The sequence below is a fragment of the Palaemon carinicauda genome, chromosome 5 (genome assembly GCF_036898095.1).
Source record: "Palaemon carinicauda isolate YSFRI2023 chromosome 5, ASM3689809v2, whole genome shotgun sequence".
NCBI lineage: Eukaryota > Metazoa > Arthropoda > Malacostraca > Decapoda > Palaemonidae > Palaemon > Palaemon carinicauda.
In genome coordinates this window covers 134,671,785-134,697,313 of record NC_090729.1, presented here as the reverse complement: position 1 = coordinate 134,697,313, position 25,529 = coordinate 134,671,785, and the positions used below count along the sequence as shown (strand labels likewise).

At 44.8% G+C, this 25,529-nt stretch overlaps 1 protein-coding gene across 3 annotated transcripts in view; it reads right to left on the bottom strand.

Annotated features, from left to right (window-relative positions):
- The window catches only part of LOC137641491 (serine/threonine-protein kinase Nek2-like), a 118,457-nt gene that overhangs the window by 79,831 nt on the left and 13,097 nt on the right, over window positions 1-25,529 (bottom strand). For all 3 annotated transcript variants that reach the window (XM_068374111.1, XM_068374113.1, XM_068374112.1), the window contains exons 2-3: window positions 15,539-15,704; window positions 318-524 (exon numbers count right to left, since the gene is read on the bottom strand). In XM_068374111.1, coding sequence (XP_068230212.1) covers window positions 318-524; window positions 15,539-15,688 — 357 coding nt within the window. In that variant the 5' untranslated portion in view covers window positions 15,689-15,704. The remainder of the gene's footprint in view (window positions 1-317; window positions 525-15,538; window positions 15,705-25,529) is intronic.

Genomic DNA, 25,529 nt, shown 5'->3' with positions numbered 1-25,529 from the left:
TTGGGACATGACAGATGAGTAGCATAGTAGCAGTCCCACAATTGGAAGAATTACTTTTTATCATATATTTCTTTTATTAAGAGATCATATCCTATTCTATTCAAAGATAAGATTCATGGAAATAGGGAATCTTAGGTATTAAAACCAAATTCACACTACTAAAATAGTTATCAAAAACAGAAATTAAATGAAATCATAAAAAGAACCATAACAACATACCTTTCTTTACTGAATTTCCAAACATTTTTAAAATCTAGTCAAATATCAAAGTTAAAAGCATCCCTATATAAAAGAAAAAAACTGTAAAAGAATCTTGCCTGTTTGAGAACTCTCCAAATGAACCCTTCTTCAAGAAAGGTTGAGGTTTGTCGACATTTGGTAATAAGATGTTTAAGATCCCCTCCTGGGCAGTACTCCATCAGGATGTACAATGTAGTGTTTTTCCTTTCCACTATATGATGAAGGAATTTCACCACATTTGGATGTCTCAATTCACGTAACAAATTTACCTCTGTCACAAGACCCTGGAACCAATTACAATTATTAATGTACTGCAATACAGTATATCTAGAAAATAGTCAATACCTGGAAAAAAAATAAAAAATGCCATAAGCTGTAAGTGATGGGAGATGAGAATGAGAGAGAGATTACAAGAGAGGAAGGGAGGAGAGCACTAGATGAAACGAAGAGTAAGAAAAGCATCTGGTATGGATGGTGTGAGAGCTGAGATGTTAAAGGAAGGGGGTGTGACTGTACTTCAATGGTTAGTGAGATTGTTTAATATGTGTTTTGTATTGTCAATGGTACCAGTAGATTGGGTTTGTGCATGTATTGTACCACTATATAAGAGTAAGGGAGATGTGCATGAGTGCTGTAACTCAAGGGGTATTAGTTTGTTGAGTGCAGTTGGAAAAGTGTATGGTAGAGTACTGATTAATAGGATTAGGGATAAAACAGAGAATGCAATCTTAGAAGTACAGGGTGGTATTAGAAGAGGTAGGGGTTGTATGAATCAGATTTTTACAGTTGGGCAGATATGCGAGAAATATTTAGCAAAATGTAAGAAGGTGTATGTTGCGTTTATGGATCTGGAGAAAGCGTATGATAGAGTTGATAGGGAAGCAATGTGGAATGTGATGAGGTTATATGGAGTTGGTGGAAGGTTGTTGCAAGCAGTGAAAAGTTTCTACAAAGGTAGTAAAGCATGTGTTAGAATAGGAAATGAAGTGAGCGATTGGTTTCCGGTGAGAGTGGGGCTGAGACAGGGATGTGTGATGTCGCCGTGGTTGTTTAACTTGTATGTTGATGGAGTGGTGAGAGAGGTGAATGCTCGAGTGCTTGGACGAGGATTGAAACTGGTAGACGAGAATGACCATGAATGGGAGGTAAATCAGTTTTTGTTTGCAGATGATACTGTACTGGTTGCAGACACAGAAGAGAAGCTTAGCCGATTAGTGACAGAATTTGGAAGGGTGTGTGAGAGAAGGAAGTTGAGAGTTAATGTGGGTAAGAGTAAGGTTATGAGATGTACGAGAAGGGAAGGTGGTGTGAGGTTGAATGTCATGTTGAATGGAGGGTTACTTGAGGTGGTGGATCAGTTTAAGTACTTGGGGTCTGTTGTTGCAGCAAATGGTGGAGTGGAAGCAGATGTACGTCAGAGAGTGAATGAAGGATGCAAAGTGTTGGGGACAGTTAAGAGAGTAGTAAAAATTAGAGGGTTGGGCATGAATGTAAAGACAGTTCTGTATGAGAAAATGATTGTACCAACTGTGATGTATGGATCGGAGTTGTGGGGAATGAAAGTGACGGAGAGACAGAAATTGAATGTGTTTGAGATGAAGTGTCTAAGGAGTATGGCTGGTGTATCTCAAGTAGAAAGGGTTAGGAACGAAGTAGTGAGGGTGAGAATGGATGTAAGAAATGAGTTAGCAGCTAGAGTGGTTATGTATGTGTTGAGGGGTTTGGCCATGTTGAGAGAATGGAAAATGGTTATCTGCTAAAGAAGGTGATGAATGCAAAATTTGATGGGAGAAGTACAAGAGGAAGGCCAAGATTTGGGTGGATGGAGGGAGTGAAGAAAGCTCTGGGTGATGGGAGATAGATGTGAGAGGCAAGAGAGCGTGCTAGAAATAGGAATGAATGGCAAGCGATTGTGACGCAGTTCCGGTAGGCCCTGCTGCTTCCTCCGGTGCCTTAGATGACCGCGGAGGTAGCAGCAGTAGGGGATTCAGCGTTATGAAGCTTCATCTGTGGTGGATAACGGGGGAGGGTGGGCTGTGGCACCCTAGCAGTACCAGCCTAACCCAGTCGAGTCCCTTGTCAGGCTGGGAGGAATGTAGAGAGGAGAGGTCCCCTTATTTGTTTCATTTGTTTGATGTTGTCTAACCCCCAAAATTGGGGGAAGTGCCTTGGTATATGTATACAAACCCAAGTCCTTTAGTAGAGGAAAGATTCTGAGGAGAGCTGGAAACAGCATCGTTCACTGCCCAGATGTTCACTTACTTTGCAAATTTTCAAGGGTTGTGTGGGGAAGAATCTCCTTGCTTGTTGACATAAGCAACGATCGTAGTGTTGTCAATCATAAACACTACTGAGTGGCCTATTAAATCTGTTGAAAAGCTTGCAGCGCTAAGAATACAGCTCATATTTCCAGCTGGTTGATATGAAAGTGCTTTTTAGGACTGCGTTTGATTTCTCAAGTGGGTACCCTGTCCCTCCTTAGGTGTGCCTGCAACAGCAAACTCGTTACTGGTGGAGAGTTTAGTGGAATACTCCTGGTAAGTTTCCATCATTAAGTCACGGATAAGTGCATCCCAAATCTTCTGTTCCACTTATTATCATTATTACTTGCTAAGCTACAACCCTAGTTGGAAAAGCAAGATGCTATAAGCCCAGGGGCTCCAACAGGGAAAACAGCCCAGTGAGGAAAGGAAACAAGGAAAAATCACAAATTTTTGGTAATTTGTATTTTTCCTAACATACTTACCGAGAAACACTTTCTTAGGAGGTTACTGGTAACTCCTCTCAAACGACCAGAGTTTTGTGTAGTTTACCCTACTCCCATTCTCTATAGTGACCTGCTAGCGGGAGAGAACATGCCCTGGGGGCAATGCCCGAGGTCGGCCGCGTGGCTTTGCGCTTGACCCAGCCAGTAAGTTTTATGTAAGGAACAATACTCGAGGTCAGTGAGGCACTGCAGGGATGGTTGGGGGGGCCATAACTCGAAAGTGTTTCTCGGTAAGTATGGTAGGAAAAATACAAATTACCAAAAATTTGTGATTTGTTCCGACACAGAGACTTACCTCGAAACACTTTCTTAGGAGACTTACACCTTAGGAGGAGGGAGTGCCCTTAGCCCCAGACCCCGATGGACAGTAGGATAAACTACACAAGAGACTCATTAAGTGTGATATAACACTTACCCTTCTGCAATGTCTTCGTTGTGCTTGATATTGGCGAATCTTGAGACTTGTGTAATGAGCGATATTCCGGAGGACGACTGATAGTACGAGAAAAGTGAGAAAAAAGGGGAAAGTAGAACTCAGATACTTGTGTCCAGATCCTTTATGTTTCGCGATTGAGCCTGGGGCTTGAGCCGTCAAACCGTATGAAGGGCTGAGATGACTGGCCCGATGGAAAACCCATCTAGGGATTTTCTCGTACAGTCCTAGAGATAATGTGCAGTGAAGGTCGACTGGTTGGACCAAGTTCCCGCTTGAAGCACCTGAGCTACCGACATGTTCTTCTCGAATGCTAGGGAGGTGCTTATGCCCCTAACATCGTGAGCCCTGGGTTTCCCTGGTGTTGGAAGTCCTTCCCTTGAGTAGGCTTGCATGATCACTTGCCTGAGCCAGAACGAAACTGTATTCTTAGATATGTTTTTCTTCGTTTTACCCCAGGAGACGAAGAGATTCTTAATAGACGGGCGGAGGCTTGCCGTTCTCTTAAGGTACTTCCTAATTACCCTGACCGGGCATAATTTCAGGTCCTCCAGGTTTCCTACATTTGGGATTGCCGGAATAGAAAAGCTCTCAAACCTCGGATCCCACACCGAGGGGTTCTGAGTCTTGTCAACGAAGGATGGGACAAACTTAAAAGGTTACCTCCTTCCATCCCCTAGAGTGCTCCACCTCATATGACAGTCCGTGAAGCTCGCCCACCCTCTTAGCTGAGGCTAATGCTAGCAAGAAGACCGCCTTGAACGTGAGATTCTTGTCAACAATGTCCTTTAATGGCTCGAATGGTGGTTTCCGGAGCATATCTAGAACTCGCGCTAAGTCCCAACTCGGGATTCTAGGGGCGGAAGGGGGGCATGATTGTTCAAAAGCCCTGATAAGCATGGAGATATGCCTGGAGGAGCCCAGATCTATGCCCTTAAGAAGAAAAACTTGACCCAGGGCCGCCCGAACTCCCTTAATCGCTGGGAGTGACATGGCTAACTTATCCCTGAGATGTACCATGAAGTCTGCTATAACGGGCACGGACGCTTCTAAGGGCTCTATCTTCTTGTCCCTGCACCACTTAACGAACACCGTCCACTTAGACTGGTAGACGGCTGTGGATGATTTCCTCAGGTACAGCGACATCCTCCTGGCTGTCTTGCCGGAGTACCCTTGTTTCTTCAGGAGGCGCTGGATAACCTCCAGGCGTGAAGACGAAGGGCTTGTGGGTTTCCGTGAAGCCGATGAAAGTGTGGTTGTCTTAATAGGTCTGACCTGTCGGGAAGAGGCCAAGGAGGGAGAACGGTGAGGCTCTTTAGGTCTGCGAACCATTCTCTCTCCGGCCACCAAGGCGCTACCAAAGACATCCTTAGGTTGGTTGCTGCCCTTACCCTGTTGAGGACTTGTCTTATTAGGGAGAAGGGGGGAAAAGCGTACACGTCTAGACCGTCCTACTTGTGCTGAAAGGCGTCTTCCATTGCCGCCTTCGGATCTGGGACAGGAGAACAGAATACGGGGAGTTGAGCGTTCAACCTTGTTGCAAACAGGTCCATTACCGGAGACCCCCACATCTGGATAATGTGGCTTGCCACTTGTGGGTGTAGGGACCATTCTGTCGCTACCACTTGCCCCGCCCTGCTGAGGCCGTCTGCTAGGACGTTCTTCTTCCCCGGAATGAACCTTGCCGTCAGGATGACGTCCTTCTGCTCCGCCCATTTCAGGATCTGAAGGGCTAGTTCGCACAACTCCTTTAATCTCAGTCCCCCCTCCTTCTTCACGTATGCCACCACAGTTGCATTGTCTGACATCAGGGCCACCGAGTGCCCTCTCATGTCTTCCTCGAAGTGGTTGCAGGCTTCTTGGACCACTTTCATTTCCAGGACATTTATGTGTAGGGACTTCTCCCTTTCTGACCACGTCCCCTTTGCTGTCTTTTCCCGGAGATGGGCTCCCCACCCTTCCTTCGATGCGTCCGTGAAGAGAAGGACCTCCGGAGGTTGGGAGGATAGTGGCATCCCTCTTAGGGTGTGTGACTGATCCTGCCACCACTCCAAGGCTTTCCTGGTCTCCTGCAGGAGTGGCACCACAATGTCCGGAGAACTTTTCTGGTTCCAATGTTCTTTTAAGTTCCATTGAACCACCCTTAGGGTCTGTCTCCGTGAGGTACCAGCTTCTCCAAGGACACCAGGTGTCCTACCAACCTCTTCCTATCCTTCACTCTTCTGGGATGACCAAAAAGGAAGGGCAGGAGCACTCGATCCAGGTTGTCCAGCCTGTCCGTAGATGGGAATGCCTTGACCTGTAACGAATCCAGGACTATTCCCAGGTACGTCATCCTGTTGGATGGGATTAACTGCGATTTCTCCAAGTTGACCACGATGCCCAGGGTTTTGCACAATTGTAGAAGATCTTCGCCCTGCTGTTTCAAGTCTTCCTCTGAGGATGAAAGGAGTAGCCAGTCGTCCAGGTATCTGATGAGTCGAATGCCCCATTCGTGGGCCCATACGGAGACCATCGTAAAGACCCTCGTGAATAGCTGGGGGGCTGTTGAAAGACCGAAGCACAGGGCCTTGAATTGTAATACCTGGGCACCCCACTTCACCCGGAGAAACTTCCTGCTCGATGGATGAATAGGTACTTGGAAGTAGGCGTCCTTGAGGTCTATAGAAATCATAAAGTCGCCCTCCCTCAAGGATGCCATGACCGTTTTTGGAGTGTCCATTTTGAAGGTTACTTTCCTGATAAATTTGTTGAGGGCTGACAGGTCTATTACAGGTCTCCACCCTCCTCTCGCTTTTTCCACTAGGAACAGGCGGCTGTAGAACCCCGGACCCGGGAACTTCACTGCTTCTAAGGCTCCATTCTGCAGCATCGTAGTGACCTCCACGTCCAACGCTGCTCTCTTCGCCGGGTCTTTAGGAACCAACCAGTCCGCCTGTGTTGCTGGAACCAGAGGGGGTGGCTCTTCCAAGAAGGGAATCCTGTAGCCCTTCCTTGAGTTGGTGCGGAACGCGCGGTCATGGGCGCTTCCGTCACTGGCCTCCTGAAGACGGGGCGTCGCGCAGTCTGTGGCTTCAGGGTAGGTAGCTCTCTCTTTTTGGCCAACTTCTCCACGACTCCCTCCGCCTTCTTCATAGGAATAAGCTGCTCCCCCCAGACGGAGCAGTTCTTCAAGGCTTTTGCCTCCCTGTCAGGAATCTTAACGGGAAGGTTCTTGACCAGGGCGTCTCTTCTCCGCAGAATCCAGTTTGCGGAGAGAGCTAAGGACTGAAAGGTCAGGAATTTAAGGGCGCGGCTACCTGACCCCAGCAACTCGTTCAGAGCCTCCCGTTTTGCAGGCTCCATGGAGTCTGTAGGGATCTGGGTGCCTACTAGGGTGGTGGCCCTCCAATCCAGCCAGGATGCCACATTCACCAGGTCCTTAGACATCTCCTCCATCATTGCCGACTCGGACGGTGAGAAGAAGGGGGATGCCGACGATGCCCTCTCGTCGGAGACGCCCTGGCACAGGATGTCTAGGGTTTCTTCGGTCTTGCAAGCACTGTTCCGCCTACCCTCCAAAGTGTAGTACATTGTTTGGGACTTCAATCCCTGTAAGAGCTTTGCCGAGCTGTAGCCCCTGCAGGAGTCGCTATTACGGGCTATGACTATCAATGTGCGTCCTTCCAATCCCTACGTTACTGGCCTCGGGAAGGGAGAGAGAGGACTTTTTCTGGGCGGGGGCGGTTATGAACCTGTTCAGGCCGAAGTCCAGGGTTCTTCCTCCTGAGGGGCAGGTTCTATCAGGTTGTTGTAACCCCTAATTAAGGAAAGGACTCTCCTGTACGTGGAGTCCTCCGTCACCGACGACTCGCCTTCCCCTTCCTCCGAACGACGGGGCGATGCGTGGTCACGGGCGCCTCTGTGATGACGGGGCCCTCGGTTCCCTTTACCTTCGTCGTCCGCCGCTTCTCTCTTCTTCGAGGCCTTTTTCGACGGACCGGGCTCCTCCGGGAGATAGTTCGACGGAGGTGTCCGTCCCCGTCTAGATTCTAGATGGGGACACCTGTCGAGGCTGCCCATCCTAGACGACGGCTCCCTCCGCTGGACGGAATGAGTGTCTCCAGGACGGGACTTAGGCCTGCAAGACGCGGCCCTCCGCTCATCTGGCGACTCCCTGGCGCGGCACGTGGAGGCCCTTCTAGGAGGACTGTCTCCTGCCCGCTCAGGTGTCGATGTAGTGGACCTAGTAAGGTCTTTCAGGTTTTTACTTGGGACAAAAACCCACGTCCCTTGCGGGGAGACTGGTCTGCTTTTGGTTGGAGGGGAACGGGGACTCTTCCTGTCCCGAGATCCTGTGGGAGACCGCGAAGGGGAGTTCCTCCGCACAGATCGATCTCTCTTCCTCCTCTGGCGTCTCCGTCGTTCACCGCTTGAAGAAGCCGACGAGTCACGTCCCGACGAGTAAGACTTACCCCCGTACCGAGACCTAGTACTTGACGGTGTTTTCTTGGGGCTACGCCGTACCCCTGACGTAGATGGAATTGGGAGACTCTCCTGCAGCGAAATCTTCGTCGGTAACCACCCCAACGAGCGAGCCATGCAGGGGAAGGATTCGCTTAGACCTTCCTCCATGTCCAGTGGGGACCTCATCGGCGTCCTCGGTATGTCCAAATCCAATGGATCCTCTTGCAGGAACTCTTCTCTGCCGACGGCGCCCTCCGACGCTGATGACCCTGAAACCTCTACCCAGGAATCTGGCGAAGAAAATGGGACATTATTAGACCACATGGGGTCCTCCGACGAGACACGGTGCCTATGTGAGCGAGCCGCGTCCCTCGGACCCCCACTACCCTCACTTACAGGCGCCTGAACTGCCTTGGCAAACGAAGATTCCCCCACAAACTAATTCTCTTGGGAAAGAGGAGCCAACAGCTTGTTCTCTCTGGACTTGCCTCGTCCCCTACTCTGGGTAGGGGATGAAGGATGGACTCTACCTGACCCTTCTCCTGCCGAAGTTGCAAGGGAAGATAAGCTAGTCTTCCTAGGCGACCTCTTCGACGTCTTTTTCTTTTTGGTGCCGAATTTCACCCACTGGACCTCACTCCAATTGGCACATTCGGTACACGTGTCCGACGACGAACAGGCTTTACCCCTACACGAGGTACACAGCGTATGCGGGTCCACATCGTGCTTGGACAGAAAAGCCCCACACGATTTACCGGCTGTAGGCCCAGGACAACGGCGAGCGTGCTCCATAGCACAACACAAAGAAAGCACTAAAACACTAGTAAAGCACAGGGGAGCGACAGCAAAAGAACGTAGGTAAGGCACTAAACACTCGCTAAGGAATCCAGACCATGTGGGAAGCACGTGGTATCAAACACAAAGGGGGTCGCACAGAGAACTGAGGAGCGGTGTGTACACACGACGCGACCAGAAAACTTAATGGCTGGGTCAAGCGCAAAGCCACGCGGCTGACCTCGGGCATTGCCCCCAGGTCACGTTCTCTCCCGCTAGCAGGTCACTATAGAGAATGGGAGTAGGGTAAACTACACAAAACTCTGGTCGTTTGAGAGGAGTTACCAGTAACCTCCTAAGAAAGTGTTTCGAGGTGAGTCTCTGTGTCGGAACAAATAGAATTTTAAGAGGAGTAACATTAAAATAAGATGGGGAGGGAGATCGCTGGCTGCCAACCAATGACACTTTAGACACCAATCATTACCATAGTAAAGCCAAGTGCTTGCACAGGAAAGGGGGGATGCTACCTTCCTGAGCATAGGATGTTATGTATGATAGACTTTCAGCAGTATAGGAGGGTAACTCTGGAACACCATTGGAATGTAAGTAAGGGAAGATATTAGTTCTTCGAAAGGTAAGCAGCATCCATCTGGAAGACTTCTACAGTCCAATGCTATATTCCATGTTGCTCCAACATTACCCAATGTCATGACAGGTATCCCTCACACCAGTTGGGAGAGGGAACTGGCGACTGCAGCAGCTCCCTTTCTCGCTTCTTAGCTCTACCGTAACTCATGAATTGACCTGGCTGGGAAAAAAGGGGTGGAACACTGTCACTGCCTTCCTTAGAAGAAGCAATTGCATGTCCCAATCGAGTTTTATAGATAGCTGGATCCTTCTTCAAAGCTGATGAGGATTTAACTGTTAGCTTTCCTCAAATACTTCACTGTTGCCTCTATATCCTTCTGAAGTAAGAGACAGTCTCCGGAACTGGGCATTAATGTCCACCTTGTCTGGAGAATCGAGAAATAACCGTATCCCTCCTCTTCAGGAACCAACTGCCCCATTTGTTAGCTGACTGGTGTTCAAAGGCTAATTTTTTCTATGCTTCCGCATACGCCCAATAGTTTGATCTATTTTTTCCATATTCTCCTCAGTTCTCATACACATGACAACACTTAGATTACCAAACAATTCTTTTTCGCTCAAGAGTTAACCACTGCACTGTAATTATTCAAGAGGCTAATTGGCTCTTGGTAAGGGTAGAAGAGATTCTTTAGCTATGGTAAGCAGCTCTTCTAGGAGAAGGACACTACAAAATCAAACCATTATTCTCCAGTCTTGAGTAGTACTACATTGGATCCTTCTCTCATGTTACGGTTCATTTTCCCTTTGCCTACACATTTACACTGAATAGTCTGGCCCATTCTTTTAAATATATTTGACTCATTTAATATAGCTTACTGTTAATACTTGTAAATTAAGTAGTTATCAGAACATAATGCAATAATAAATGGAAAATACAATACATGCAGTCCAAAACTGTACATATAAAAAATATAGAGTACCATATACACTGTACTGTTATTATAGTTACCTTTACCATAGAGAGATACCTTTTCTACTATGTATAAACAACCCGTTGTCTTCAACTGAGCTCATATTTATAATGGGTGGCTATTTTATTCTCAGCCTGGCTAGCAAATTTCTTTTCTTACCATGAAACATACCTGTATTTTGCAATGTGAGTCGGAAAAATCTTTGCACCTTCTTTCGCAGCATGAAAATCTTGTAAGCAGAAGCTTTCATATTGAGAGATTTATGGGGTCTTTTGACTGGCCGGACAGTAATAAATTGGATAATTCTCTCTGATTAGTTTATTTTCCCTTTGCCTACACATACACAGCGAATAGTCTGGCCTATTCTTTTCTTACTCTCCTCTGTCCTCATACACCTGACAACACTGAGATTATCAAGCAATTTTTCTTCGACCAAGGGGTTTCTGCGCTGTAATTGTTCAGTGGCCACATTCCTCTTGGTCAGCAGCTCTTCTAGGAGGACACTCCAAAATCAAACCATTGTTCTCTTGTCTTGGGTAGTACCATAGCCTCTGTACCATGGTCTTCCACTGTCTTGGGTTAAAATTCTCTTACTTGAGGGTACACTCGGGAATGCTGTTCAGTCTTGTTTCTCTTCCTCTTGTTTTGTTTAAAGTTTTTATATTTTATCCAGGAGATATCTATTTTAATGTTGTTACTCTTTTTAAAAATTTTATTTTTCCTTGTTTCCTTTCCTCACTGAGCTATTTTCCCTGTTAGAGCCCCAGGGCTTATAACATCCTGCTTTTCCAACTAGGGTTGTAGCTTAGCAAGTAATAATAATATCACCGTATTTCAATGTTGTTACTGTTCTTTATATATCTTATTTCAATTGTTCATTAGTGCTCTTGTAGTTTATTTATACCCTTTCCCCACCGGGCTATTTTTTCCTGTTGGAGCCCTTGGGCTTATAGCACCCTGCTTTTCCAACTAGGGTTGTAGCTTACCTAGTAGAAATAATAACAATAACAATAATAATAATAATAAAAATAACAATAATTAGTTTGCACATACCCCTATCACACTTCTTATAAGATTTTTCCAGAAACAATTCCATATCTATTTCCTCAAGATTTACTTGGATACAACCACATGTTTGCACAATGGACTCTTACCTATTAAGAAAAGAAAAAGCAAAACCCTAAACAGCCAAAGTTTGAGAGGCAGCAAAAGTAAGTCAAAAGTTCTAGACGGAGCTTCTCTGCCACCCGTTTGTAGTTATAAATAACTTGGTAAAATTTCAATAACTACTCCAGCATCACTTACGCCATACAGTGAACCCTCGTTTATCGCGGTAGATAGGTTCCAGACGCGGGCGCGATAGGTGAAAATCCGCGAAGTAGTGACAGCATATTTACCTATTTATTTAACATGTATATTCGGACTTTTAAAACCTTCCCTTGTACGTAGTACTGTTAACAAACCACCCTTTACACCCTGTAATGTACAGAACACTTAATGCATGTACTACAGCACCCTAAACTAAAACAGGCACAAATATTAAAGGCGATTTTATATCATGTGTTTCCTAAACACCTAAAAAGCACGATAAAAAATGGCAATCAATGTTTTGTTTACGTTCATCTCTGATCATAATGAAGAAACAAACTCATTTAGTGTACACATATATGTACGTATGGTTAGTTTTTGCATCGATTATATTGATTATACAGTACTGTATGTTGATTTTTTTATTACCAATGTTTTAGTTTACGTATTTTTCTTAGGACTTCCAAATGAAATCTTTTTCTTTATGACGCCGCCTGAAACGACGGCGTGTACGCTCAGTAAACAACCACGCTCAGAACAAACAAGGCATTTAACACGCATGATGATAGTGATAAATAATGATACAGTACATACAGTATTTACAGTACAAAGCATTTACAAAATATGTTACCTTACAAATATAAATTATACAGTACTTGTACGTAGCAAAGCAGGAAAACAATTTGAGAGAGAGAGAGAGAGAGAGAGAGAGAGAGAGAGAGAGAGAGAGAGAGAGAGAGAGAGAGAGAGAGAGAGAGAGAGAGAGAGAGAGAGAGAGATTGTTTTACGTACGTAAATGTAAATTTTAAACAAAAAAAATATGATAGGTTACAACATGTAGACTTTTAAAACCTTCCCTTTAACTTAATGCATACAGTACGTACAGTACTAAACTATAAAACAGGTTAAAGTAAAAAATAAAGATTGTTACTGTACTCACCACGAAAGAAGTTCCAGAAAAACTTGAATGACGATGGCGATGAATTTGCTGCACAGTAGAAATGATGATGATGAAGCTGATGATGTGTTCTACTGTGCAGTCAATGATAGTATTTTACGTCTCTTCAGACGGAGGTGTCTTTTCCTGGGACACCTCTTCAACTTCTTCAATTTCTTCCGAAGGCGTACTAGCAGGAGGAACTGGCTCTTTTTTGCGAGGCTGAAAAAACATTGTGATCGGAAGTTGTTGCCGCTGCTTCTTTTTTCGATCCAAGAGCATCCTGTAGGGAGTCGTGATGTCATCGACCTTGTTGCAGAATTGCATCGCGCGAACCATATCCTCGTCCCACTCTTGCAACATTTCTTTCGCCTCCTTCATATGGTTGCAGAACTTGGCGAGCCGTTCTAATGTTAAGCCCGTTTCTTCTACATTTTCTTGGGTCTCTTCCTGGGTACCCTCACTCTCTTCCTCACTTGCCGATTTCGTCAGGTCTTCGAGATCTGCGTCAGTTAGGGGCTGGGAATGGCAGTCCAACAACTCGTCGACGTCTTCAGTCGTCATGTCGCCAAACCCGTCACCCCCAATTATGGCAGCCAACTGCACAGATTTCCGTATTGCAGAGTGTTGGATTTCCGACGGAGTAAATCCCTTGTCGTCGTAAACAATATCGGGCCACAGCTTCTTCCAGCTCGCATTTACGGTTGCAGGTTTCATCTCTTGAAGTGCCTTTTGAATATTCTGCAGGCACGTGGCTATGGTGTACTGCCGCCAGTACGCCTTCAAGTTGAAGTCTTCATCCTCGTCATCTTGGGCAGCATCCACACACGCAACGAGGTCCGCCAAGGTATTCTTCGTGTAGAGGGCCTTGAACGCCCTGATAACCCCCTGGTCCATTGGTTGAATTAATGACGTGGTGTTGGGTGGCAGGAACTCAACCTGAACGCCCTCACGCGACAGGTCAGTTGCGTGTCCACCAGCGTTATCCATAAGGAGAAGGATCTTGAATGGCAAGCCCTTCTCTAAGAGATATTCATGGACTTGCGGGATGAAACACTGGTGGAACCAGTTGGAGGTCAGCATCTTCGTAATCCATGCCTTTTGATTATGCATCCAGTACACGGGAAGGAGATTCTTATTTTTGTTTTTCAAAGCGCGAGGATTTTTCGACTTATAAATAAGCCCCGGCTTTAACAAAAATCCAGCAGCATTGCCACACATCACGAGGGTAACGCGATCCTTGAATGCCTTAAAGCCAGAGGCTTTGGCTTCCTCTTTGAACAGGAAAGTTCGCGACGGCATTCTCTTCCAAAACAAGCCGGTTTCATCCATATTAAACACTTGTTCCGGCTTGTATCCACCTTCAGCGATAATGTTCTTGAAAGTCTGGTTCACGTAAGTTTCAGCAGCGGCAGTGTCAGCGGAAGCAGACTCCCCATGCAGGGAAACGCTTTTCAGGGCGAAGCGTTTCTGAAACTTCGCGAACCATCCTTTGCTGGCGGAAAAACGTTGTTTCTGACGCTGGGAATCAGTGGAGGTCCCTGGTTGAGGATCATCTACATCATCATCTTCTTCAGCATGGTCGCCATCGTCGTCATGAGGTTCCTTTGCCGCAAAATTCTCATACAAGCTCAAAGCCTTTGTTCGGATGGTGTTCGTATCCAACGCTATGTTCTTCTTCCGACAGTCGGCAATCCACACAGCTAAAGCACCTTCCATGCGTACGATCGTTTTATTACGCGTTGTAACGACTCGCTTCGCTGATCTGCTAAAGGTGATTGCAGCAGTCTTTCTAATGTTCGCCTCGTCCTTCCTGATGTAGCGAACGGTGGATTCGTTGATGCCAAAATGGCGGCCGGCGGCCGCGTAACTTCTACCATCTTTTAACATGTCGAGAAGCGTAACCTTCTCAGCTATCGTCATCATTCTTCGGTGGCGTTTAGGCTCACTACCAGCCTTACTAGAAGCAGAACGCTTGGGAGCCATTGTAACAGAAAGTTCAACAAAAAGTTCAACTTAAAACAGTCGCACACAGCACAGATTCAACTTCACAAACTTAAGAACGTCTACTCAGCAATACGCGGAAAGAGAAAGTGAACGATGCAGTCCCGCGAGAACTCTGATGCTGCGGGTTGGAGATGCGGGCCAAACACCAATCACAGGCTAGATAACAAAACTTGAGTTTTGATTCGTCATCTATCAGCGCTTGAACCAATCACAACCCGTCTTATACAGTACTATGGTGCGTTGGTTACTCATAGAAGATGTCCCGCGCACACTGAACGTACGTAGATTAAGTACAATACCGTAATAATAATAAATAATGATAATAATACTGTACAGTAATAATAATAATAATAATGATTAATAATAATAACAATAATAATTTTATTAACAACAACAATAATAATAATAATAACAATAATAATAAAAATTTACGTACGTACGCTATTTTACGCCTCTCTCTCTCTCTCTCTCTCTCTCTCTCTCTCTCTCTCTCTCTCTCTCTCTCTCTCTCTCTCGTACGCTTACAGTACTTATTCGAAATGTGATTTTTGCAACAAAGAATATTATTGGATGCAGTACTGTACTACGTACGTATACATACAAAAGATTCATGGAAAAGAAGCACATCCATTACAGTACACACCATTCTAATATGGTATGACTGCATCTGATTTGCGTTTCATGTTCGATTTAATTTTACTACGTACGGAATTATCGTATGATCACATTCTCTTTTCGTGTTTTATTTCTTTCTGTGCTGAATTATATATCATATGTAATGCAATGAACAATCAGTAAGAGCAGATATTACTATAATTACAGTATTAATGGAATTACAGGTAACAAAATATCGTATTTGGTTATCTTCAGATTTCGCGGTATTTTCGAATTTTCCGGAAAATCCGCGATATGTATATATATATGGGTTATGGGAAAACCCCGCGAAGTGGTGAATCCGCGATTGTCGAACCGCGAAGTAGCGAGGGTTCACTGTACTCCTATTAAAGGATGATGGTTTGTATTGACACAAAAACAAATGATTACCTAATATGCTTTTAATCACTAACCTGTTTTTCAGATTCACTCATTGAGCCATAATTCAGCTCCTTCCAGACTAATACTTTTCCATCTTCCCGACGACGAACCTTCCTTACGGTACCATGAGAGCCACTTCCAATGGTTGATAACACTTCAAATTCCTCCAACTTGGGACCCATGATTGCCAACAGATCTCTGGAATATTCACCATAATTAAGACTAATAATATTTTAAAATTTGTAATTTGCTCCTATACAAATGCAAACCCTAGTTCTTTAATAAGAGACTCATCCTTTGGGGAGAGGAAGCTCCTATAACCAAACTGGCTGGTTTGAAAGCCTAGAACATCAATACACTCGGAACATTATCATCATTATTAGCTGAGCTACAACCCTCCTTGGAAAAGTAAGTTGCTATAAGCCCAAGGGCTCCAACAGGGAAAAATAGCCCAGTGAAGAAAGGAAATATCAAAATAAATAAACAATGAGAAAAAATTAAAAATAAAATATTCTAAAAACTGTATCAACATCAAAACAGATGTCTTTTATAAACTATAAAAAGACTTATGTCTGCCTGTTCAGCATATAAACATTTGGTGCAAGTTTGAATTTTGAGGTACTGTACTACCGATCCAACTACATGATTAGGAAGATCATTCCACAACTTCGTCACAGCTGGAATAAAACTTCTAGAATACTGTGTAGTATTGAGCCTCATGATGGAGAAGGCCGGACTATTAGAATTAACTGCATGACTGGTATTACGAACTGGACGGAACTGTCCAGGAAAATCTACATGTAAAGGAGGATCAGAATTATAAAAAATCTTACGCAACATGCATAATGAACTACGTGAACGACGGTGCCAGACATTAATATCTAGATCATGAATAAGCAATTTAATAGACCATAAGTTCCTCTCCAACAAATTAAGATGAAAATCGGCAGCTGAAGACCAAACAGGAGAACAATAATTCAAACATGGTAGAATGAAAGAATTGAAACACTTCTTCAAAATAGTGATCACCAAAAATCTGGAAAGATTTACTCAATAAGCCAATTTTTTTTTTTTTTTTGCAATTGAAGGAGACATAGACCTAATGTGTTTTTCAAAAGTAAATTTGCTGTCAAGAATCACACCTAAAATTTAAAGAGTCATACAGAGTTAAAGAAACATATCAATGCTGAGATCTGGATGTTCAGGAGCCACTGTCCTTGACCTACTTACAATCATACTTTGAGTTTTGTTAGGATTCAACTTCATACCCCATAATTTGCACCATGCACTAATTTTACCTAGATCTCTATTAAGGGATTCAGCCATCCCAGATCTACATTCAGGCAATGGAATTGATGCAAAGAGTAGCATCATCTGCATATGCAACAAGCTTGTTTTCTAGGCCCAACCACATGTCATGTGTAAATAGTATGAAAAGAAATGGGCCATGAACACTACCCTGAGGAACATCAGATATTACATCACAACAACTCTTTGCGATATATTTCTTAAAAATTCAATAATGATGCTAAGAAACAACCCACCCACTCCCAACAATTTGAGTTTGAAAACAAGGGCCTCATGATTAACACGGTCAAAGGTAGCACTAAAATCAAGGACAATCTAAAGCGGGGTTTACACGGCCGAGCCCGGTTGTCGAACCTACTTGTAGAACGGCTCGAAGAGCTTTCAGACAGTACATCGAGCCTCAGTGTGCCTCGTGCTAAAACAACGTCAACATGTCTCTCGACCAGGACGATTTGATAGCCATTGCTTCAGCAGTGGCACTAAGAAGGAAAAAAAAAGATCAAAAGAGAGAAATTTTCATATACCAACTTGCTTGTTGCTTTAAAATTAGAGCCTGATGACTGGCGCAATTATTTGCGTATGGATGAGGACACGTACATTGATAAATCGAATCGTGTCAACCCTTTCATTACTACGAGGAAGGCCATAACTCCAAATGAAAGACTGAGTGTCCGCTATTCCTTTGTTTCTGGCTACTTTATTGGAATAGTCTTTTGATTTAACTTTCCATAAAGCTGGATGAGCTCGATATGCATGTATGAAATCAAGTACGACTTCCTTCTCATTCTTACTTTCATTAATGGCAGCAATTAATCATTTCTTTGATGATGTTTCCTCTAGCAGGTTTGAATAACAACTGAGGTTCGATGTTCGACACCCGTTCACACCGCTCGTCAAACAATGTAGCTCCGCCCACAAAAGTCAAGATGAGCCTGACTTTCATCGAGCCGCTCGACGAGCGCGCTCGACAACCAAATAGCCCGTTTACACGCTCGAACATCAATTCAAACACAGGGTTGTCGAGCCAGGCTCGACGAGCTGCTCGCCCGTGTAAACCCCGCTATACGAACTTCCTGACCACAATCAAGGGATTTCTGTACAGCATTGGAGATTGTAAGAAAAATGGAGGTGCAAGCATGATAATTCCTACCACCTCCCAACACATGAGAATAGAATCTCATGGGTTTGGTTAGGCTCTGTCCACTGAAAGACAGTTGAGGAAAAACCTATGATGTCCCAATATACAGTATGGCCAATTAGGTGTAATGTATCCTACATTCTATCCATCCTCCACTTTGTAAAAAGGATGGGGGAGACACTTCTATAACTTGCTTGTATAGAACACCTGCTAGGTATGAAAGCTCTCCCATGTTAGGTGATGTAGGGTTAGGTTAGGTTTGATTCAGCAAATAATGGAATGACCGCTGAACCCCTAGGAGAGGGAAAGGAAGAGAGGGAAAAGCCAGTCACTTCACTTCTAATCCTTAACTAACATTGTGGCTTATCCTAGACAAGATGCTTCTTGTCTCGTTGGGAGCCACGTAAAATACACAGCCTTACGAACAGCTAGCCTATGTTACAATGAAAATGTATCTAAGTCTTGTGGGTCTACTTTCATGGATAGTGGGCTGTGAAGGTACCCTAGTGATTCCAGACTTCAGCACCGGCACCACTGACAGGTTCTCCTTGAAGGCTAGGATAAATCCGACAGTCTGACTTCGTGTGATTGCATCTGGGATGATCCCCTTGTGGTAGCCAGAACGAAAGAGCATTTCATAACCTCTCTTTCCTTCGGTACTGAAAGAATAGTTGTGGTGTCTTTCCCCCCAAGAGCAGGAAGGCAAGTGATTCTTTCTCCACTAATTAGCTTTATAAAAAAGGAGTAGTAGTAGAATTGAAGTTAAGGCTGCTCGTATTCTAGGTCCTAGCCACAAATTGCTGAACCAAGGCTGTGGAAATCTTCTATCTTTCAGAATGACTAGTGACAAGAAAATATACGGAGTATTCATACTCACTTCACTGGAGCTAACCTGAGTTAGAGCTGGTCCAATTAAGAGACCAGAGGACTCATGGATATGTCCTAAGCAGGTTTAGCTTTTAGGAGGTAGAGCCTGACTACCCTGTCTCCTCAGGAGTATAGTTAATTCTCTTCAGAAGTCCAGGTCTGAATCAAAGTTTAATACTTGGATTAAAGACTGAGCAGTATCTTTACCACATACATTGGATAGCTTTCCTGATAAAGGAAGAGAGATAAACAGCTCACCTGGGTCCTATTCGACTTATGACTGCATGAAGCGATCAGGGTCTTTCTGAATCTTTGTATCTTCTACTGAATGTTAAGTAATCGAAGAGACAGAAAAAGAGTCAGCAAGGCTGTGTCTAGGATTCACAAAGATGATGGAAGACTTCTTTGAACTACACCAACAGTCTACAACTGGTGGAATCCCAAATTCTACTGCATGGCAAATAGGAAAAGCGATGGTGAGACACTAAACATTTCCTCCATGCAATGATGTAGGGATAGCCAAAAACCCTACACCGGGACTCTGTCAACTGAACATGTTTGCTTGAACAGTGTTCTTGCTTGAAAAAACTTTGCGCAGCTGCATCGCGTCTTCTACTCACAAGAGTGCACCTGCTTGAGAAGGGTTTGAGAACTGGGCCCCTTTGAAAATTTAGGAACGGATGAAAGCAATATCACCCATTATCACTACCAAGTGCCTTATCAAACTCTTTGGAAATTAACAATGAAACACTAAAATCAATTCCCTGTTGTCTGATTGTAAACCAGTAAAACTTCAAGAACTATAGAAGCGATCACTGGGAAACGGCCGTGGAAGCGATCACTAGGAAGCGGCCTTGTGGAACCAACCTTCTGGTCGATGAGAGAAGTCTCTAAATGCATTGTCTTTGTTGATCTTGAAGACAATATAAAAATAGTTGTTTATACAACAGTATTGCTAAGATTGTTTGTCGGGAGCCCCCAGGTAGCTGTCATGTTACAGTAGTCCCAAATATGCCTCCCTCTGTCCGGATGTCCTAAAGAACCTTATTCGATATGTCTTAATCCACAGATCGAGACAAGAGGTAGTCGTTCTCTCAATGCTAAAACAATTCTAATATAGGATGGTAAAGGAGAGCAATCCTTGAGACCCGTCGGCAGACGAGTGCTGATTGAAAGTGCTCAAAAGACTAGAGTGACCATTTGGGGAATGGTAGCCAGTCTGAGGTACTGGGCTTTGAATTGGTAGCTACGCTCCCCAAAAACAATGCAGAGCCCATCTCCCGTAAGATAGAGGGAATGGACCCGAAGGTAAATGTTTTTACATTCTACAGGGATGGAGTTGTATCATTCTTATAATAGATCGCACACAAATAGCCAGAGGCGGTCTGAATTGCGTCTAGGGAACCAAGCATGATGACTGTAAGACCGGTCTCCAATTCCCTGTACAGTACACTATTCCATTCATAGGAGTGGATTGTATTAGTCTATAATTCTTCTCAGCCGTCTTCATGTCACCTCCATTCCTTCTATTGAGGGGAGAGTTTTGTTAGCCCACTAGCAAAATTGGCAAGCTGGTCAGGAACATTGTGTTGCTCCCTGTACTCACTGTACTCATTCATAAAATATGCATGAAGTTGCATTCTAGAAAATTACGATTATTTGAATAATTAAACATGCAAGAAGTTGCTTTCTAGAAAATTATGATTATTTGAATAATTAATTGTACTTTAATAAATCATATATGTACTTTTAGTTTTAAATTTCGGGCGTATTTTATTAATTTTGGGTGGCGTGATCAGATCAGCTGATCTGATCATGGTACCCAAAATACTTAGATTGATAAAACACACCCAAAATTTAAAAAGAAAGTACATACAAGTTTCATTACAGCAAAATTACCTATTTAAATGATCCTGTTTTCTAGAATGCAATAATGCTTACAAAACGAAATTGAATATTGAGAGAGAGAGAGAGAGAGAGAGAGAGAGAGAGAGAGAGAGAGAGAGAGAGAGAGAGAGAGAGAGAGATTAACTGTTGAAAAGTAATCAAATGCAATGTTTTTGTTTTATCTAAGAGAAGCAGCTATTATCGAGATATTACAGGTTTTAGTTTGTAAAATAAGCTGTACTTCTGTTTAAAAAAGTATAGATATACAGTAAAATACTGCGCAAGAGATAACATATAAGAAGTTGCGTCATGCTAACGGCACAGGCTGCAGTCGTCTTAACGAAAATGAAACACCGAGCATTTACATTAAGTACAGTTAAGCTGTACTGTAGTAATATTACTGTACATATATTACAGTAATATCCATTACAGTATCAGTGAGTAACCTTACTGTGTCCACTACGCAGTGTACATCTGTGCAAAATGTTATTTTCATTAGTAAAATAAATTTTTGAATATACTTACCCGATAATCATGTAGCTGTCAACTCCGTTGCCCGACAGAATTCTACGGGAGGGATACGCCAGCTATCACTATACTAGAAGGGGGTGTACTCACCAGCGCCACCTGTGGCCAGGTACTGCAGTACTTCTTGTTGACACCACCTCACTTTTTCCTCGGTCCACTGGTTCTCTATGGGGAGGAAGGGTGGGTCAATTAAATCATGATTATCGGGTAAGTATATTCAAAAATTTATTTTACTAATGAAAATAACATTTTTCAATATTAAACTTACCCGATAATCATGTAGCTGATTCACACCCAGGGGGGTGGGTGAAAACCAGTGTACATGACTAAAGGATAGCTAAGTATCCCGTATTTCATATAATCAGTTATTTCAGAATAACAATGAAATAATAAGTACCTGGTAAGGAAGTCGACTTGAACCGTTACTCTGCCTTTATTAAGTTCGTCTTCCTTACTGAGCGCAGCGTTCCTCTTAGGAGGCTGAATCAACTCTAAGGTGCTAAAGTATACAGGGCTGCAACCCATACTAAAGGACCTCTACACAACCTCTAACCCAGGCGCTTCTCAAGAATGAATTGACCACCCGCCAAATCAAAAAAGGATGCGGAAGGCTTCTTAGCCTACCGTAACAACCCAAAAAACAACAATAAAAGCATTCAAGAGAAAGGTTAAAAAAGGTTATGGGATTAAGGGAATGTAGTGGCTGAGCCCTCACCTACTACTGCACTCGCTGCTACGAATGGTCCCAGGGTGTAGCAGTTCTCGTAAAGAGACTGGACATCTTTAAGATAAAATGATGCAAACACTGACTTGCTCCTCCAATAAGTTGCATCCATAATGCTCTGCAGAGAACGGTTCTTATTAAAGGCCATCGAAGTGGCTACGGCTCTCACTTCGTGGGTCCTTACCTTCAGCAAAGCAAGGTCTTCATCCTTCATGTGAGAATGGGCTTCTCTAATCAGAAGCCTTATATAATACAAAACTCCGTTTTTGGACATGGGCATCGAAGGTTTCTTGATTGCACACCATAAGGCTTCTGACTGTCCTCGTATAGGTTTTGACCTATTAAGATAATATTTCAGAGCTCTGACAGGGCAAAGAACTCTTTCTAGCTCGTTACCCACCATGTTGGAAAGGCTAGGAATTTCAAACGATCTAGGCCAAGGACGTGAAGGAAGTTCATTCTTAGCTAAAAATCCGAGCTGTAAAGAACATGTTGCAGATTCGGATGTGAACCCAATGTTCTTGCTGAAGGCATGAACCTCACTGACTCTTTTAGCTGTTGCAAGGCAGACGAGGAAAAGTGTCTTGAGGGTAAGGTCCTTGAAGGAAGCTGACTGGAGAGGTTCGAACCTAGGAGACATAAGGAACCTTAAGACTACGTCTAGATTCCAGCCTGGAGTGGGTAGACGACGTTCTTTAGAAGTCTCAAAAGACTTAAGGATGTCTTGAAGGTCCTTGTTGGAAGAAAGGTCCAAACCTCTGTGGCGGAGAACTGAAGCCAACATACTTCTGTACCCTTTAATCGTAGGAGCCGAAAGGGATCTCTCATTCCTTAGATGTAATAGGAAGTCAGCTATTTGGGTTACAGAGGTATTGGTAGAGGAAACTGCATTGGCTCTACACCAGCTTCGGAAGACTTCCCACTTGGATTGGTAGACTCTACGAGTGGATACCCTCCTTGCTCTGGCAATCGCACTGGCTGCCTCCTTCGAAAAGCCTCTAGCTCTAGCGAATCTTTCGACAGTCTGAAGGCAGTCAGACGAAGAGCGTGGAGGTTTGGGTGCACCTTGTCTACGTGAGGTTGACGTAGAAGGTCCACTCTTAGAGGGAGAGTCCTGGGGACGTCGACCAGCCATTGTAGTACCTCTGTGAACCATTCTCTTGCAGGCCAAAGGGGAGCAACCAGCGTCAGCCGTGTCCCTTCGTGCGAGACGAACTTCTGAATGACTCTGTTGATGATCTTGAACGGTGGGAATGCGTAAAGGTCGAGATGGGACCAATTCAGCAGAAAAGCATCCACATGAACTGCTGCTGGGTCTGGAACTGGGGAACAGTACAAAGGAAGCCTCTTGGTCATGGAGGTGGCAAACAGATCTATCGTAGGCTGACCCCACAAGGTCCAAAGTCTGTTGCACACGCTCTTGTGAAGGGTCCATTCCGTGGGGATGACTTGATCTTTTCTGCTTAGGCGATCTGCTGAGACGTTCATGTTGCCCTGAATGAACCTCGTTACTAGAGTGAGGTTTAGACTTCTTGACCAAATGAGGAGGTCCCTTGCTATCTCGTACAGGTTCCTCGAATGGGTCCCTCCCTGCTTGGAGATGTAAGCCAAGGCTGTGGTGTTGTCGGAGTTCACCTCCACCACCTTGCCTAGCAGGAGGGACTTGAAGTTCATTAGGGCCATATGAACTGCCAGTAGCTCCTTGCAGTTGATGTGGAGCGTTTCCTGTTCCCTGTTCCACGTTCCCGAGCATTCCTGTCCGTTCAAGGTCGCGCCCCAGCCCGAGTCTGATGCATCCGAGAAGAGATGAAGATTGGGGGTCTGAATCGCTAACGATAGGCCCTCCTTGAGAAGGAGGTTGGTCTTCCACCACAAGAGAGTGGTCTTCATCTCTTTGGTGACAGGGATAGAGACTGCTTCGAGCGTCAAATCCTTGTCCCAATGAGCTGCTAGATGGAATTGGAGAGGGCGGAGGTGGAGTCTCCCTAACTCGACGAACAGGGCTAACGATGACAGGGTCCCTGTGAGACTCATCCACTGTCTCACCGAGCAACTGTTCCTCTTCAGCATGCTCAGGATGCAATCTAGGGCTTGGCTTATCCTTGGGGCCGATGGAAAAGCCCGAAAATCCTGACTCCGAATCTCCATTCCCAGGTAAACTATGGATTGGGAGGGAATGAGCTGGGACTTTTCTAAGTTGACTAACAGACCCAGTTCCTTGATCAAGTCCAAAGTCCAGTTGAGACTCTCCAGACAGCGACGACTCGTGGAGGCTCTTAACAGCCAGTCGTCTAGATAAAGGGAGGCTCTGATGTCCGATAAGTGGAGGAATTTTGCAATATTCCTCATCAGATGCGTAAACACCATAGGAGCTGTGCTTAGGCCAAAACACAGGGCTTGGAATTGGTATACAACCTTTCCAAAAACGAATCTCAGGAAAGGTTGGGAGTCTGGATGAATAGGAACGTGAAAGTAAGCGTCTTTCAGATCCAACGAGACCATCCAGTCCTCCTGCCTGACCGCTGCTAGGACCGACTTCGTCGTCTCCATAGTGAACGTCTGCTTGGTGACATAAGCATTGAGCGCGCTGACGTCCAGCACCGGTCTCCAACCTCCTGTCTTCTTGGCCACCAGAAAGAGACGGTTGTAGAAGCCCGGGGAATGATGGTCCCGGACTATAACCACTGCCTTCTTCTGTAACAGGAGCGACACCTCCTGGTGTAACGCTAGCCTCTTGTCCTTTTCCTTGTAGTTGGGAGAGAGGTTGATGGGAGAAGTGGTAAGAGGGGGTTTGCGGCAGAATGGTATCCTGTAACCCTCCCTGAGCCACCTGACAGACTGGGCGTCTGCACCTCTCCTTTCCCAAGCTTGCCAGAAGGTCTTGAGTCTGGCTCCTACTGCTGTCTGGAGAGGAGGAGAGTCAGTGTTTGCCTTTTGAAGTCTTGGGACCTTTCCTAGACCTGCTCCTGGAAGAGTCTGGACGGGAGCTTCCTCGGCTGGGGGCTCTGCCACGAAAGGGCGGAATAAACCTTGTAGCAGGAGTATCAGCCACTGGGGTGCGGTAAGTCCTGGGAACTGAGGGAGCAACCTTAGCCTTACGAGCTGAAGAGGCCACAAGATCATGAGTGTCCTTCTGAATCATGGCCGCAGACAAATCCTTGATAAGCTCTTCGGGGAACAAGAACTTAGAAAGCGGAGCAAAAAGGAGTTGAGACCTTTGACAAGGTGTGATGCTGGAAGAAAGAAAGGTGCAAAGTTGCTCCCTTTTCTTAAGAACTCCTGAAACAAACATTGATGCAAGCTCGCCAGACCCATCCCGAATTGCTTTATCCATGCAGGACATTAAAAGCATGGCTGAGTCCTTGTCCGCAGGGGAGGTCTTCTTGCTCAAGGCCCCCAGGCACCAGTCTAGAAAATTGAAAATCTCAAAGGCACGAAATACACCCTTTAAGAAGTGGTCTAAATCGGAAAAGGTCCAGCAAACCTTAGAGCGCCTCATTGCTGATCTACGAGGAGAGTCGACCAAACTTGAGAAGTCAGCCTGGGCAGAGGCAGGGACTCCCAAGCCTGG